At 50.1% G+C, this 18,693-nt stretch overlaps 1 protein-coding gene across 1 annotated transcript in view; it reads left to right on the forward strand.

The window, feature by feature from the left end:
- Window positions 1-11,619: 11,619 nt before the first annotated feature.
- The window catches only part of LOC311231778 (PDZ and LIM domain protein 3-like), a gene marked incomplete at its 5' end in the record, with an annotated part of 41,258 nt that continues 34,184 nt past the window's right edge, over window positions 11,620-18,693 (forward strand). The window contains one exon of the mRNA XM_084318406.1: window positions 11,620-11,643. Coding sequence (XP_084174532.1) covers window positions 11,620-11,643 — 24 coding nt within the window. The remainder of the gene's footprint in view (window positions 11,644-18,693) is intronic.

Below are 18,693 nucleotides of genomic sequence, written 5' to 3' on the forward strand. Positions count from 1 at the left end.
GTAGTGAAGGGGTTAACCTTCTGTAGTGTGGTTGTGAAAGGGTTAACCCTTTGTCGTGTGGCAGTGCAATGTTTAACCTTCTGTATTGTCGCAGTGAAAGGGTTAACCCTTTGGTAGTGTGGTAGTGAAAGGGTTAAATGTACACAGAACATAAGGGACTGTACTGTATAGTGTCCAGACGTAAGGTTGTAGAATCACTTTGGTACCACTTTAGGAGAAAGTATAGCCTTTTGTTTAGGAGCAGATAGGACTGAAGACGTTGGAATCCTTGAGGATTTGTTGGCTCTTGTGATGTTTATATATATATACAAAATCTGTCAGGGATCCAAGTGCAAATTCTACATTTCATCCTTGTTGCAAAATCAAATGGATTTAATGCACAGAATCTCGGAGCCTTTCTAAGATCTCTAGCTTTTTGCTTGGTGATTTTATGGGGGTGTATTCCTAATAAAAACCTACCTGATAGTTGATACAAGTTCCTCTTGGTTTGGATAAATAAACTCTCAAACGTCAGACACCAAACTCTTTAAGCCTGTTGATTTAAAAGGAAAGCGTGACATTATCCAGTTAATGGAATTAGGAAAAAAACATGCGTTGGTTACATTAACATGCCTCTTTCATTCTTTTTACATCTGCTGGTTCGTATTGACATTAATGTTAGAACAGAATTTTTTTTAACATATTCACACGGCGGCCATTTTCCTCTTATGTCTTGCTCAGGTTGGAATTCCTTTCCACCAACAGGGTGAGCCCAACCTGAGTATGACATTAAAGCAAAATGGCCGCTGTTTGAATATGGTCAATGAATAAGTGGTTTTAGGCATAGATATATAAAGATGGCGCAAGGCATAGTTCACCGGCGGCCATCTTGCTACAGTTAACTACTGCTTTAAGGTGAGTGATCTGCACAAACAAAAATACTCCTCGCTGAAATCTTGACGGATTTACAAACGGTTTGGTTTATTACAAACGTTATTAACATGCCTATGATTCTTGCATTTTTTTATGCAGTATGATAACGAGTAATAGCGAGCACTCTTCTCTATGGGAAATCCCCCTGTAGCATAAGGCTACCTGAAATAATTTAGCTACAATGCACCTGTCCGGCCACGCCCACTCTCGCCCATGCACTTAACGTTAGGTTATGACTATAACCAAGTTCTGTTAGTAGTGGTGACGCTCGGCGTCACTCTCTGCACTGTCCTCGCACACGTGCACGCGCACTGAATAAAGACCACAATGTACCTTTAATCCCAATATTTGTCTGACCACACCCCTATCAGCTTACCCATATAAGCAGGGATGGGGCCACCCACTCGCCTCCTTCCCAAGCTTTCACCACAAGGCGAGATCAAGGGCTGCAGCGGCGTCGGACGCCGAGCGTCACCACTACTAACAGAACTTGGTTATAGTCATAACGTTCTGTATCGTATGGCTCTCGCTCTGCGTCACTCTCTGCACAAGGGAGGCCGAGCGAGAGCCATCGGCCGACAAATACACCCCGCTGAAAGCCCCCCACAACCATCAGAACAGGGAGGGCCGAGCCCCCCCGACCCACCCTAATGGAGGGCACCCCCCCTATTGGAGGTTTCCCGGGAGGGCAACGGACCCGACCGTGCGAAGAGGCACTCAAGCAACTCAACGCACAGGGTGAGCAGACCGTGGCCTGACCCCACGACTACACACACGCACAACCCGCATGCCACCCGGGAACGAACGGAGGGAACAACCTCGTTACTGCCCCCAGAATCACGGGGTCAAGGGCAAACCAAACCCTGTGGCAAGGCCGTAGCAGCGGAGCGCGAAGGAAGGCCCAGACCCACCAAAGGGACTGGACCCCCTGGAATGGGGGCCCGGAGAAGTCCATGATGCCAGCATCAAGACCCCACCAGGTGGGCACTTAGTGACCCCGCCCCCCACATCGCCAGCGTATTCGGACAAAGGCCCCTCAGCCGAGCGGGCCCTGTCCCCCCAATAGTACACCGCCTGGCACACTGACCCTGCAGAACAGGCAGTCAGCATGGCCGTAAGCACACAAAAAAGGTTAACCAACGGAAGCAGGCAGCGCACCGGGGAAAAACCAGGCAACAGGCTGTTAACCCTAGCCTGGAGACTGCGGACGAGACAGGCGCCAGAGGGGACAGCTGAACACAGCCGCCCCGGCGGAAGGGGCGTATGCTGGCGTTGTTGCATGACCAAGCCTCCATTTAAAAACCCCCACCCAGAGGGGTTGAGGCAGAGAAGGCTGACACGATTGGCAGACGTCATGAACGTGCAGGGGCACCCTCAACCGGGTAACCCGGGAGTTGACACTGCTCCAACACACCAGGGAATCAACCACCTTGGTGTTACCCAATGCGGTGGTTGTTCCTATAACCCCTCAAGAAAAAACCAAAACACACCTGCGGGTATACACCGGCTATACCGCAGTACAAGTGTTTCAGTTTTCAAAAAAAGCGTTAACCCAGGCCTACGGGTCGACGAAACATTACTTCGGACCGGGCCCGGCGATACGGGAAGCACAGGGTCACCAGAGGAGGTCAAAGACCACCCCAACAGGCCCCTCTTCGCCATGCGTGAGAGAGGAGCGAAAAAGAATGGAGAACCAGCCCCAAGCACACCGTACTTGGTATTCCCAGGCGGTCTCCCAACCAAGTACTAACCAGGACCAACCTGTGTAGCGGCCGAGATCTGACGAGATCGAGCGTGTACAGGTTGGCATGGCCGTAAGCCATTACGACAGTGCTGAGTAAAAAATTTACCCAACCAGGGTCTCCATGAATGAATGAATGAATGAAAACTTTATTTAACAGATTGCAGAATGGGTACAATACAGTACGGCTCAATACATACAATTGTTAAGGGGATGCAGACCTGAGAAAGTCGTTAGTCTTGTTTCCATCAGGGTCCCCCATTTTCAATTCATATCCATAGCGCTTAACCCTGTGACACCCGGACCAACCTGGCATTTTTCCCCCTGAAAAAAGCCCAAGTCCCTCAGGGTACCAGAACAGCAGATCTGCATCCCCGGCGGACAACGGGTTCAACTGATCCGGACCAGCGTGACCAGAACCAGTCCCGTGCCCTAACCACGCCGACATGCCTACTCCAGGAGAAGGGGCAGATATGCGTGTTGACCATAAACATGAAAAGAAGGCGCCACCCAGGCGTTCGGGTCGAACCGCGCCCGGTGGCCCACCCCCAGGGCGTGAGACCCCTCTACATATGTTCAGATCCATTCCGTCATCATCCCCCAGATATGAACGAGAATCCGTCGACAACCAAAACAGGTCGTCGGAAGAGGAAAAACCTCCATCCCAGTTGCTTTATAAAAACGCCGTTTTAACCCCAAGCAACCAAGGCGTGCCAGTCAGTCGCCTGATTACAGAACACCCCGAGCTAGCACTATGCGTGCGTCGGGACACAACCACATCAATGAACAGGCTATTTAGACCTGTCATTGAATCCCCAAGGCGCCCAGGGGAACGACAAGAGGGGTGTGATACTTCCTAACTCCAACTCTTTTTAAAAGAAAAGAAGGAAGCACCAACAGTATGTATCCCAGTCTACACGGCCGGGGGTAATTTTATTTTACATTTTTACATTCCACCACCCTCCCATAGAGAGGAGACGGAAACCCCCAGAGAGACTTCCCACGCGAGCTGTACAGATTGAAAAGAATATATTGCACCTTGAGCCATGTAAAAGTTTGGTTTTAGGGCTCTCCGGGGAGGAGGCACTGAACCCATACACACTCAATAATAGAATTGAATCGAATACACACACAATAGAGTAGGACTCCTTCTTGAGGTTCCACTCACCTTATCAATCTGAGGAGGAGGCTCTGTACTCTGAGGAGGCTCCCTCACATGGAAGGAGAGTTCCAACTCACAGAAGGCCCGAATAGGAGCTTCGTGAGGAGGAGCCCTGACCACCCCCCGTTTTAAACAGATCCATCATATGGACCTGAACAGCACATGGAAGTCCTACCAACAGAGACGCGCACGGTGACGTACTCTATGGCGGGGGAATTTCTGCGGTGCACACGCCCAATATTCCTGGGCGTGGGACCAGGAAACTCCCCCCCCCCCCCCTCACCCTGTAACGTGCCGAACAGCAACGTGACAGGAACCTTGAAGGACAGGTGGGTTTACCCCTGACCAACAGAAAAAAGGGGGAGGAAAGGTTACCAGTTCACCCCTTTACGACCCCACACCCATGATACGATGTAATGACAAAAAGAGAGTATGACACAGTCATAGTCAGCTCCATGAAGCGTCTAACAGCTTCACACAGTGCACGTGCTAACCTGCTATCTGATTTTTACTAAGGAAAAAACACAGAATAGAAAGGGCTCTCCAAGAGCCCCGGTACCAAACTTACACATGTGCTTCTGTGGCCAGCCCAACCCAGTTGTAGGTCACATGACACACACAACCCATCATCACCTACAAAAAAATGGCAAAAACACTCTACAGAGGAACGCCGTTTTTCATAATGAGAGAATACATAATTCTCGATTAGTATCGGCCACAGGCCTTGCTAAGCACACAACAAAAGCGACCAAACAATCTTTTCTTTTAGGAAAATAAAGTTTCTCAAGCAGTTGTAGCACAACCTCAGCAATCAAGCTAAGGGTTACATCGTATCCCTACCACACAGTGACACAATGTAGTGTAACAACATGTCTGAGAGGAGGATGAAGAAGTCCCCAGGGAACCGGGGGGAAAACACAACCCTCCTACTTTACCCTTAATACGGCCAGTTGAACAGGTAAACCTGTTAATATGTGAACACACTGTTCATTGTCATTACAGGCTGAGAAAAGAATCATTCTTTACTCATATGTCACTAAGCATAGCTTTATAGGTTAGTGTAACCCCCTTAGTTGTGAGTACACAGTACATAAACACACATGATGTTTCTCAACACAACAAACCAGATCATTTTCACATCTGTAACAAACAACCCGATTTGCATGGAGAAGCTAAATACCAGTGACAAGACAATTCACACATAACTCGCATCGTATCCTAAATGTAGTGCAGCAACACTCGTTTTGGAAAACATCGTTATTTACAAAACATTTAGAAGGGAAAGCAAGAAGACGTGCTCAAGGTCTGGTCAGACCTTGCCTACCTTGAGCGCAGATCAAGCGAAACTGCAGCCTCTAACAAGGCACCGTAGTAAACACAGCCGTTCTGTGTTGTCGACCTGGACAGCATCGCCGCTCCATCCCGTCACTACGGTCCCCCTTGTTGACGCAGTCCTTGCCGTCCTGGCTCAGGGCAGGTTCGACGAACATCCTCTGTCAAAGATGACGCCGTAGTCAAGAGTGTTTAAAACATGTTATAATCAAAGCACGTTCAACAGTGTAGCATTAAGCTAACGGCCGCACTCGGCCGATAGCAGCAAGCTAACGTTTCCTAGCCTAGCCTAGGTAGGCCATAACTAGCACGCAAGCTAACGTTTCCTAGCCTAGTGATCACAACAGGCTAGCGCCGCAGCTAACAGCTGACTGGCTAACAGTAGGCCACCACTAGCACGTAAGCTAAGCAGCTATCACCTGAACTTGTACACAATGATATAACAATCACTCAGACAGGCCGCCGTTCTGAAACCCTCCTCACTGTTTAAGAAAGAAGAGAAACAAGATGTTAACACAGTTTTACAACGGTGATTTTACCAACACCCAACGGAGCCAGCACAATACCCAACTGGCCTGTAGCTGACTTGAACACAGATCTTCCGCTAACGAACATCCATGCCCATATTTCCTCGTGAGGGAATACTCTCATTTGTATTATGAAAGAAGGGGCCTCACGGTGACAGAGAAACAACCACTCGTCCATAAAACACAGGGATCACCAGTGTTATTGGTCGTGGCCCACTATTTAATTATAATGGGCTTCAGGCCAAGGTCTTCCGCCGTCGCCTAAGAGGCTGAACAAAAGACCCTAGTCTGGGGCCGGTTTTCATAAACATTGTCAACTAGCCCCCATAGCACTAACAGACAAGTGGAGCCCGCCAGCAAAAACATAACTCACCAAACCTGGAACCCACCGCTTCTCACAACAGCGGCGCCTCCTACAGTCCAGCTGTGCCTTTACCGCAACCAGCACACAGCAAGGACTGCAGTTGGAAGGCATGCAGCGGCGCGAACTCCCAATACGAAAACCGGTGGAGGATTTTTAGAATGATCATCATCTTCCAGACACTCCAGTACGAAGACAATATCGCCGTATTTTCTCGAATATAGTGAGAGAGAAAATAAAGATATGATGTCAACGTATCTCGTTTTCCAATTCTTCTCCTACCATCACATCACGTCAAGTGGGGATCTACCGAGGCACTTCCTTGTGGTGAAAGCGAGAAAGGAGGCGAGTGGGTGGCCCCACCCCTGCTTATATGGGTAAGCTGATAGGGGTGTGGTCAGACAAATATTGGGATTAAAGGTACATTGTGGTCTTTATTCAGTGCGCGTGCACGTGTGCGAGGACAGTGCAGAGAGTGACGCCGAGTGAGAGCCATACGATACAGAACCCTTTCACCGCCGCACTACCAAAACGGTTAATCCTTTCACTGCTGCGACACACAGAAGGTTAACCCTTTCACTGCCACACGACAGCCGGTTAACTCTTTACGACCGTCAGTTGTGTGATAGTAAAGGGTTAACCTTCTGTCGTGTGGCAGTGAAAGGGTTAAGAGAGGGGTACGACCGTACTTCCACTCTTCCCTAGTCTTGACCGTTACCCGGAAGACAATTAGGGGTCCTCAGTGAGTGAGAGCAGAGCTCTCGCTATTACTCATATAACTAGGGTTATATAAGCGTACTGGCCAATCGCGTCTCGCTCTTCGCCATATTGAGATATACCTCATCCTCAGTACCTACTGTACTTCATTAACGAAACAATGCACCCATGCACTTGACCAGGCCCCGCCCCAGTGTCCCCTATAAGATACCGGACATGGTCATACTCGCCCTTCCTCTTTTTCGTTTTCCATCATGGACGTGCAGTGCATTCCATGAACTAGCTGTTGATGAAATGCAGAGAGAAATTGAACAATGTTGGGTTTTCGCCGGAGATTTGCCAGCCCCTGGAATCTTCTCGGCACGTTCCAACGGCGCATCGGGCCTGTCCTGGGGTTTCCTTGTCTTCTGACAGCAGATCGAGGGATGTCGCGCGGCGGCTAGCTATCGTGGCTAGGTCGCGCCCAGGTAGGGTCTGCGCCACTAGGCATAACAATGCTGGCATTAGTGATACTGCTTGTTGTCCCGTGAGACAACCGAGTTGTGTATTGGCACAAGGGGCAGGATATCTGGGTAAACGTTGTCATTTTCCCAGTTATCCTGGAGCGCGCGGCAAATGCTATGCTACGATGCTGGGTTACTGTTCTTTTTGATTCCCCACTGAGGGCTGTCTTTTTAAAAAAGGCCTTCCCTCCTCTTAACCATTCATGCTGATGGTCAATCGGTGTCTACTGTTGGGAGTTTTGACGGAGGCTTGTTTACCTTTTTCATGGGTGAATGGGCTGAGGCCTAAGGCTGGTGTGCTTTTTGTGAATTTATGAATGGTGTGCGGGACTGGTGTTTCTCTGGTCTGCATTCCCTTAACGTTGTGTGTATGGGCTAGCCCATTCTGCAGTGTGTTGGTGGAGTTTTAGTTCATTTATTCATTAACCCCTTCATGGGTGCACACCACAGTGGAGGTTGCTGGTTGCAACCACCACTGGTGCTCCGTGCTTGTGAAGCAGGTGGCATCAGTCCTTTGCCTCTGGCATGTTGGAACAGTGCCCCGCCCGGCCGACGCCATGAGGTGAGTCGGCCCGGCGGGTGGCTGGTGGGCTGTTAAGCCTATACCACCACGGTATAGAATTAGCAGCGATTAGTAACTTTGTTTGAATTGCTGTTTATTCTGTCAAAAATGTTGTCGGGTGGCGGGGCCTTGAAGGCCAGCCGACGTCGAAACATCGCGCAAGGTTTTGACGTTATTAGCTTTGAACTAGCCGCAAGCTATAACCGCAGGGAGGGCTAGGATGCTGTCAACGCTTGTTTACAGACATCTTGGTTGGATTAGTCTCCCTTTGAGGGGGTGAGACTTTTTTTCCCTCCTCAGGGCTCCCCTCTCCGCAGAGGGACTTTGGTCTTCCGCAGGAGCGCGGGCGGTATTTGACCTAGGCCCCACACTGCATCACACCGCGCAGCCAGAGGTGAGAGCACGGCCTCGCCAGCGGCTGTGGCGAGGCCCTCAACCAGCGGCCATGTTTCCCCCGCCTGAGGTACCCTGGGCACAACGTCAACAGGTGACCGCAAGGCCGACAGCCTTAGCGGCCGAGGGATCGGCTACATTAGATGAGCATGCCCTAAAAAAATTTCGCCGTCTAGCTGTGTGCAGCTCGCTCTCCGGTCACTCCCCCCCCCAACACCAGCGGGATAAGGGCTCTGATTTGTTTCCTTTGGTTGCGGGTCACGTGTCTTCAATGAAGCGCAAGCGGCCCCACGTTTCGCTTCTCATGGGGACAGGGGCGGACACCCAGTTGATGGCTGAGACTGGGTCTGTCCGTGAGAATGTTGTGCTGTCAAGCGGCTCCCATGCCACATGTTCTGCGTCTGTGTTTGGTTGAGCCTGGTGTTACGTCTGTCAACTACTAAGGTTGTCAGCAGGGGGGCTCGAGACCTCTTGAGGCAAACAGTGCGGGTTCCCCCGACCTCGCCTTTGCCAGGCCGGGTATCACGTTAGTGCCTCCCACTCCCGGAAGGCCAGCAGTGGTCTGGCAGGCGCGCGTGATTTGGGTGGTAGTAATATCACTGCAGGGCTAAGGTGTGTAGGAACCCACCCTATCGGGCAGTGTGGGGGCCTCACACCTTGCATGTCCAGCTGTGGAACAACTCCTCAGCTGTCCATGCTGGAGGGGTGTTCAGTGGGGGAGCTTTTGTCACCTAGTATGATGTCAGCTTCTCCCGTATCAAACCGGCCCTTTCTGTCGGGGTCCCCCCTTGGGTGCGATTGCCTCGTGGGTAGTGTCAGGGTCCGATGTACCGACTCCACGGAACGCTCTGCTTGCACGGTTAGCGGGTCCAGGGTTGTCTACGCACAGCGGGCGGGACCGGGCCGCCTATCTACAGTTCCTAGCGGACCAGCGCCAAATGGCGTCGGGTGCGTTTTGGGAGTATCATCACATGTGGCTACAGCAGTACCATATGTCGAGGTGGATGGAGAGAACGCTGAGGCGGGGACTTGTGTTTACACAACCCCACCTGTTTTCAGGTTTGGTACAGACCCTATTGTCAGGGTCACCAGCAGTGACAGTGTGGTGGCAAAATGCCATATAATGCACATCCTATATAAAATAGATTACACCTTTATGGATACAGGTCATTACAAAACATATCCCATGTCACAGATATTTATATCCTCTGAGCAAACTGTGTCAGAGTGGACCAGGAGGGGTGCAAGGGATGTTTTCTAGTGTTCTTAGATTTGGATCTAACCTCGGTCAGGACCTGAGATGAACTCATTCTAGTAGGAGTTCCCCAAAAACCGGTTTGCACTGGGTTTTGTGAAAAACAATGGACCAGCCAGAGAACTGAGAAATACGCAGTTTAAATAGGAAATTGGCCATAATACAGAATTATTAAACACACCTACACTGCAGCAAAGTTTGACTAGTAAGACCAATAGCACTAGATTCTACCCAATAGGGAAAAGGTCATCCTTCTGAATGTAACATGCCAAGGGATGGGAGAGTATAAATATAGGGCCTTCAATACTATGATGGTTAGGACTTTGGTTTTTGACCTTGTGTGGAATAAAACAATCTCCTCCTATTCATCCGACCTGCCCTGTGCCGTCTGTCTTCAGCCCTGATTCATGTATAATCTACAAGTCATAGAAATGAACTACAACAGCTCTGGCCAACGAGATCCAATCTCGGTGGGCGAAGCAAGCCATCGTCGTGGTCCCAAAGGAGGACGCGATGCGTGGCGTTTCCTCCCGGTATTCTCTGGTGCCAGAGAAATCGGGGGGGGGGGGGTGTCAGACCCATGCTGGACCTGTCCCATGGAAGGTTCAGCATTTTGGACCGTCTCCCACCTGTTGAACACTGGCAGGTGGGGGCCTGGTTCTCCGCCATAAAGGACGAACCCTGACCCCGCCAATCCATTAATCCCGCAGGGTCGGGGTTCAGAGAAAAAGTCAGACACAATTGGCAGATGTCATAAAATATGCGGGGGCAGACCCTCGAGGAGCCGGAGCCGGACCCAGGTTCTGTCAGAGAGTTGACTCCGCTATCGGCATGCCGGGGAGACAACCATCCCAACAGAAAAAGGTTGCTCCCTTAACCCATAAAAAAACCGGGAAACACAACTGCACGTCTATACAGGCTATATAATGCAGTTTAAGGCGTTTCAGGCTTAAAAAAGGGTTAACCCAGACCAACAGGTAAAAAGGGCAAGGCTCGAACCATGCCTGGAGGACCGGGAACTACACAGGGGTGCTTAGAGGGGATGACTGATGATAAGCAGCCCCCCGACGCCCCCCCCCCCACCCCACAGCTGAGCGGGGAGGGAGGGGTGAAATGAATGGAGAAAGGAAAAACCCACTTTTTGCAGAAAGGGTACAATATAGTATGGTCCAATGCACTGTTTATGGGATGTAGATCCTCTTTAGAGGAAGACGTTTGTCTTGTCCACATCGAGGTCCCCCATTTTCAACTCGTAGTGGCATTTTTATGACACACAACATTCATGACATCAGCCCCTGTGGCATCCGGCCCGCCCTGGCATTTTCCCCCCGGAAAAGCTCAGGGCCCTTCGGGTTAATCAGAACGTATCTGTGACCCGGCGGGCACCGGGTTAAACTGATCCGGATCGGCGCAACCAGGATGAGTCCCGTGCCCTTTCACGCTGAGAGGGGGATAGGTACACATTTCGTTCAAAAAACATCACAGGGGGCGCCACCAAGACGGTCTGCACGCAAATGCACTGCTCCCGGTGGCCCACCTAACGGGCGTGAAACCTGACTGATGTTTGATCTACCCCATCATTTCCCCCCGGAGATGCACGCAAGCCCTCGAGCTGCCTAGTGAGCTGGCGCTCGGTAGAGCAAAAAAAAAAATCCCGGCCAACCGCATAAAACGCTGTTTATGCCGTTAGCTAGACCGGGGCGCGCTGGTCCCGAAGGCTGATTAAAATAAACACCTGGAAAACACGCCCGGGCCAGCGCTGATACCGGTCCCGTAAGACCAAGCGCTGATATCGAACAGCGTGCAGGCTCGTAAAACCCGAGAACGGTGGTGGGCGAATTCAGACAAGAAAGAGCCCCCACAACGTTTCTCCCCCCTGTCTGGGTAGAATCAGGAGGGAACCGGTCCCCGAAAGGACCTGACACAGGGTTTATATCCAGAGCCTGGGGAAAAAAACCATCCGTCACAAATTCCGCTCACCCGAGACCGCGACGATGGTCTGCCTTGCCAACAGAGATTGAATCTCGTCGGCCAGGGCTGTCGTTGCCGCGGACTCCGATAGTAGAGTCTGTTTCAGAACCCAAAAACGGAGGGCAAGGGCCTGCAAATTGCCACACGAGCCCCGGTCTCAACGTTCCCTCCATCCACACCGACATGTGGTACTACTGTAGCCACGCGGTAAGAATCACAAAGCGGCTTTGTAGCCAACTGGCACTGGCCTGCTAAGAATCGTAGATAGGTAACCCGGTTCCCCCCCCGCTGTGCTTTGCAAACCCTGGCTTCGCCGACGAGGGGTCCCATGGGGCAGGGTTCCTCCTGACCGCGCCAGCAAGGTATCTCGTGGGGTTGGGGTTTCGTACCTTCACTCTGTCTTGGGTGAAAAAACTCCCCACATACCGGCAGCGCCAGTCCCGCGATGACTACAAAGGGAAAAAACATGAATAAATGAATGAATGAAAACTTTATTTAACAGATTGCAGAATGGGTACAATACAGCACGGCTCAATACACACAATTGTTAAGGGGATGCAGACCAGAGAAAGACGTTTGTCTTGCTTTCAGGGTCCCCCATTTTCAATTAATTTCAATACATACGCCCTATGGCTTCATCTCACAAGACAGACATTTGTCTACTTGACATGAATTCTTATAACTAGAGTTATAGAATAACCTTCGTTATATCCCGTTTCAGGCACATGTTCAAACATGTTTGCTACACGTTTGTTCCAACCAAACAACGACCTGGGTGCCTGTGACGTTTTACAATGGCCGGGAATCCCAGCGCCCCCTCTTCCCCACGACGAGCAGGGTACGCAAATAGTTGCCCTAACGTCGGTGGAGGCGATGGAGTGGAATCCTATGTACCAGCGTGATGCTAACGGAGGAACCCCAAATGAAGAAAGAGCTGTGTCGTCCTCCTCCGTCGCCAGTATTATCCGGGATACAAACATCCCCAGGGGAGGGTTTATCCCCCACCCCCCAGCCAGCCTCACGTAAAACGAAAGCATGTATGAGGCAAAGAGAAAGCGGTGCCGCTAGCCGTGCGCTGTGTTTACAATGAACAGACACATATAAGCGTGTGCACGCCTTATCGTCTTGAACACACCCAAAACACACCAGCTAACCACCAACACCGGGGCTAGGCGGCCGTGCCTGTTTAAAAGACATGTCCACCTAGAGCCTGGCTGTTTCATAAGCCCATCATGTGTCTTTACCCTGGCACGTAAGGTAACACACAAACAGGCTTTGGGGAGAGGGGTAGCGCCCTCGGTTGCACGTTAACACAAAGTAGCAAGACCACTCGCTGATTCAAGGTATACGACTGTTTAGAAGACACGTTCCCATGAATCAAGCAATCTCTCCTCACACAAGAAACGCTGCTCGCCAGCCCTTAGCTGGACAACAGAAGGACAGCGAGCCCTCATAGGCAATATCCCAAAATACACAGTGAATAATCACTGTGTATTAGGAAGACGGAGGGGTGGTGATGATGCAAGGAGTAGAGGTACCAAAAGTGGACGAGTTTAAGTACTTGGAACAGTCCAAAGTAATGGGGACTGTGGTGTGGTAGGGAGGTGAAGAAGAGAGTGCAGGCCGGGTGGTGCACGTGGAGAAGGATGACAGGGGTGATCTGCAATAGAAGGGTACCAGCAAGAGTAAAGGGAAAGGTCTACAGCACGGTAGTGAGACCAGCTATGCTGTATGGTCTAGAAACAGTGGCACTGACCAACAAGCAAGTGGCAGAGCTGGTGGTGGCAGAGATGAATATGTTAAGGTTCTCTCTGGGAGTAACAAGGTTGGACAAAATCGAAAATGTCTACATCAGCGGAACGGCCCATGTTGAGCAGTTCGGGCAGAAAGTGAGAGAAGCAAGACTGAAATGGTTTGGACATGTGAGGAGGAGGGAGGTGGGGTACATCGGGAGGAGGATGCTGGAGATGGAGCTGCCAGGAAAGAGGAGGAGGGGAAGGCCCAAGAGGAGGTTTATGGACACAGTGAAGGAGGACATGCAGGCAGCGGGAGTGACGGAGGATGACGCAGATGACAGAAACAGATGGAAACGGATGATCCGCTGTGGCGACCCCTGACGGGAAAAGCCAAAGAAAAAGAAGAAGACACAGTGAATAATCACACGCTTTATTTGAAACATATTTTTTCGAGGAGGGAGGGGAGAAGAACAGGAGGTTAACTAAGACAGGGGCATGAGCCCTGCCCTTCATTACCCCCCATTCTACGTTTTGAGGTATACACAACACATTCAGTGAAAAGGTTATTTACACATTGCTTCAATAAAAGCACACCCTACGAGGGTCTCTACATTGAAGGGAACATAGTTGCATTCTTCGAGGGGGAATATGGAGGTTTTTAGGCATAAGAGGGAAAGATAAGGCATTTAAAGGGGAATACGGCTCACAGCCTGCCCTCCTACCTGACGGTGTGTATCGCCCGAGATGCGTCCAGCTGCCGTATCTCTCTCTCCCTTGACATGAGCTCAGGACGAGAACCTCCTCTACCGTACGCTCGCATCTCTTGTGATCGCTGATCGGGGCCATTTCCCCTTGGTAGGTGGTGGTTGCCCCTATATTGCAAGAGCCTCGTCAGACCACCGCCTAGCCGCTTCACCACCGATGGTGGGAGCGCACAAAGAGGCGGGGGATTTGCACCTGTAATCGTGCGGCGCGTGTCCAGCTCCGCACGGGGCTCGCCACCTCACCACAAGCGTGGGATTAGGGAGCCCCGTGGCGTATGGAGGAGGTTGTGGCGGTGACCGCTGGCGTTTCCCAGGCAGTGGTGATGCCATTTTGACAAAAAAAATTGCAACACAAGAACCTAAACTAAAATACACTAAGTATCACTGCTGACGTGTGCCTGTAGCAAAAACACTTCCGCGGTGAAAGAATTAGGGAATAGCTGAAGTACGGTCACACCCCTCTCTTAAGTGCATGGGCGAGAGTGGGCGTGGCTGGACAGGTGCATTGTAGCTGCCTGAAGAAGTCCACTATTATCCCTGTACCCAAAAAATCCAAGCCTGCTTGCCTCAACGACTACCGCCCTGTAGCTCTCACCTCCATAGCCATGAAGTGCTTTGAGAAGCTAGTAAAGGGCTACATCTGCTCCTCCCTCCCCATCAACATGGACCCCCTGCAATTTGCATACCGCCCCAACAGGTCCACGGAGGACGCCATAGCCCATGTGCTGCACACAGCAGCATCACACCTGGACAAGAGGCAGGGGAACTATGTGAGAATGCTATTCATCGACTACAGCTCGGCATTCAATACCATAGTCCCCTCCATACTCATAGCCAAGCTCAGGGACCTGGGCTTGAACTATGACCTCTGCCAGTGGGTCTTGGACTTCCTGACTGGCAGACCCCAGGTGGTGAGAGCAGGCAACTGCACCTCCTCATCCATCACCCTCAACATAGGGGCCCCCCAGGGCTGTGTTCTGAGTCCCCTCCTCTACTCCCTGTACACACACGACTGTGTGGCTCAGCGGAGTAGCAATACAATCATCAAATTTGCTAACGACACAGTGGTGGTGGGCCTGATCTCTGCCAACGACGAGAGGGCCTACCTGGAAGAGGTCAAGGTCCTGGCGGGATGGTGCCAGGAAAACAGCCTCTCCCTGAACGTCAGCAAAACAAAGGAGATGATTGTGGACTTCAGGAGGTCGGGGGTCAAGGACTACAGCCCCCTCAGCATCGACGGGGCACCGGTTGAGAGAGTCAACAGCTTTAAGTACCTCGGAGCCTACATATCCGAGGACTTGACATGGACCACACACATTGACAGTGTTGTGAAGAAGGCACGACAACGCCTCTACTTCCTCAGGCGCCTAAGGAAGTTCCAAGTCAGTCAGAAGATCCTTAAGAACTTCTACTCATGTACAATAGAGAGCATCTTGACCGGCAACATCACCTCCTGGTTTGGGAATAGCACTGCACAAGACCGAAGCAGACTACAAAGAGTGACACGTTCAGCCGAACGCACAATTGGAGGGGGGCTCCCCACCCTCCAGAACATTTACAACAAGCGTTGCAAGGGCAAGGCTAAGAGAATCATTAAAGACTCCAGTCACCCGAACAACTGCCTCTTTGAACTGCTGCGGTCAGGCAAGCGATACCGGAGTCTCAAGGCGAGCACAGAAAGACTCAGAAGAAGCTTCTATCCCCAGGCCATCAGGCTGCTAAACGAACAATGAATGAACACTACACAACAACAACCACCAAACGCACATAGCACACACATCCACACGCACACACTCACTTAAACAAACACACTGTAGCACCCACTCCACACACTTTATAGCACACACCCACTTTAAACAAACACACTGTAGCACCCACTCCCCACACTTTATATTTATTGATGAAGGATTGCACTACAACTCGTACACCTTACTGTAAATTGTACCTAAATTGTACCTCATCCCATTTCTGCTTTGCACTAGATAGTACTGTACATTAGTACACTGCATAGTATTGTATATTATATGGTAACTCAGAACATTGTACATATGTCTATACCGAACACTGTGACCTCTTTTTCTTCTTCTAAATTACACGTATACTATGTTTGATACTATCTTGTCTAGCACAGTCTCTGGAGCGTAACAGTAAGAAGCATTTTGTATGAAAGTATTCTGTACTTCTGTATGACAACTATTAAAGAAACTTGAAACTTGAAACTAGCTCAATTCTTTCAGGTAGCCAGCCCTATTCTACAGGGGGATTTCCCATAGAGCAGAGCCGAGCTATTACGGAATATAACTACATCTCTGATGTTTTTAACAAACCAAACAGTTGAAAATGGAGCAAGCTATGGTTATTTCAATAGTAAATGCACTATAGACATTCATGTTATATGAGTGGGCGTGCTACCCTGTAGCAAGATGGCCACCATGTGGTAATGGTCGGTCTCCGTTGGCCAGCAGCGCGGGTGAGTCATCTATAGTCTTTATATATATGTGTGTGTTTTGTGAGAGAGAGAGAGAAAAAGAGCATGTGTAAATTTGTCTGAATGCATGTGGGTTGTGTGTGTGTGTGTGTATAAAGTATATACGACAGTGGCTCAGGAGGTAGAGCAGTCGTCTGGCAATCCAGAGGTTCCCGGTTCGATTCCCGCTCCTCCCGGGCAGCGTGTCGAAGTGTCCATGAGCAAAACACGTAACCCCTAATTGCTCCTTGCATGGTTCCCTCTGCCATTGGTGTGTGAATGTGTGAGTGAATCTGTAAAAATGTGAGGAACAAATTGTAAAGCACTTTGGATAAAAGCGCTATATAAAAATGCAGCCATTAACCATATACTAAGTTTGGAGAGGGAGAGAAGGACTGCATGTATAGATTTCCCCATGCGTTTGTCAGCGGAGAGAACGTCTCTAATGAATTGAATGTCCCGCTGCATATAGGCTTCCCTTATTAGAGTAGGAGCTGCCTTGTCTCACAGCAGGCGCCATGGCGACCGATACAAACACACCACGGAACCCCTTTTGCAGTTTGTCACGGGACAGCCACTAAAAGTAGGATGAGTGAATTTTATGTTCGAATTAGCTTCTCCCGGGCCACCGATTGTCTTAACTGTTTACCTAATGGAAATGGAAAGTGCCTTACCCAGAGAGAGAGAGAGAGAGAGAGAGAGAGAGGGAGAGAGAGAGAGAGAGAGAGAGAGAGAGAGAGAGAGAGAGAGAGAGAGAGAGAGAGAGAGAGAGAGAGAGAGACGGGGGAGGTCAAGATAGTTTACATAGTTTTCTGGTAGACACATCCAACAGTTTTGGTGTTTTAATAGAGGCCTTGCACGGAATGTTTCTCCGTCTTCCAGCATGGCTGCCTGTAATCATAGCAACCATTGTTTTGTACATGGCAACGGTTGCTACGTGCAAAACAACAGTTGCTACAGTATGTGTTGATTTATGAGAAATAATAGCAACAAAAACATAATAGCTTATTACTGGGTAAACAGTTCAAAGTAGAATAGTAATATTGTGCTTTTCCAGTGTTTTACCTATACTCGACCACGGCACAGGAATTAGGCATTTTATTTTGAAGTGGTTACCCATGGTTACACGCAACCATACTGGAAGAATGAGAACTACACTAACATTCCGTGCAAAGTCATTTGGGAAATTGTTTTATTTAGATATGAGATATTAGATATGCAGAGCGAGAGGACAATAGACCCAGCTAACTGTAATGAAAACCTTGTACGACTCACCTCTGATATGGACACAGATAAATAATATAATAATGCAGGACCTCTTTAGGGGGGTCTTTATTCGGCATGCAACGAACTGGACATGCAATTGGAGCGGCACACACACACCGGGATACACACACACACACAATGCATTGTCTTTCCTCAGTCGCCGATGCGATTGAGTCTCTGCGCTTGACCCATCCCGTCGTCCTTCCCCCCATGGGCAGCCGGGAGCAGACAGGGCGTCAACGTGAGCCGCGCCCCGGGGACCAATCCAAGTGCTCCTGTCCGTCTTCGTCAAGGACACCACATCGTTAGCGATCTGTTGTTGTGCATGTTTTTCCATTGGGTTTATCTTATCGGGGGGGGGGGGGGGGGGAACTATTGCGAGCACGGGGAGAACATGCAAACTCCATACAGAAAGGCCTGGGAGATACTCCACCTGGGTACCTGGCATCATGGAAACCTGGGCCCCAAGCGGGAATCGAACCCTGGACCTTCTTGCTGTGAGGCGACAGTGTTAACCACTACACCAATAGATGTGTGAGAGAGAGAGAGAGAGAGAGAGAGAGAGAGAGAGAGAGAGAGAGAGAGAGAGAGAGAGAGGAGAGAGAGAGAGAGAGAGAGAGAGAGAGAGAGAGAGGAGAGAGAGAGAGAGAGAGAGAGAGAGAGAGAGATGAGAGAGAGAGAGAGAGAGAGAGAGAGAGAGAGATGAGAGAGAGATGAGAGAGAGAGAGAGAGAGAGAGAGAGAGAGAGAGAGAGAGGAATAAGTTGAAAAAATAACCACATGACATGACATCACAGACTCAATTTGTGGTGTAAAAACACAGAGAAGGAGATTGAGTTTAGCCCTTTCACTACCACACTACAGAAGGTTAACCCTTCACTACCACACTACAGAAGGTTAACCCTTTCACTACCACACTACAGAAGGCTTAACCTCATGGTACCAAAGCACCTCAAAGGCGCTAAAAAACTCAATTACAAACATCTCAAAACAAACTGGTCAGACTACTGCTTGACCTTACTCCT

This window comes from Notolepis coatsorum, assembly GCF_963971535.1.
Source record: "Notolepis coatsorum genome assembly, chromosome: 7".
Lineage (NCBI taxonomy): Eukaryota > Metazoa > Chordata > Actinopteri > Aulopiformes > Paralepididae > Notolepis > Notolepis coatsorum.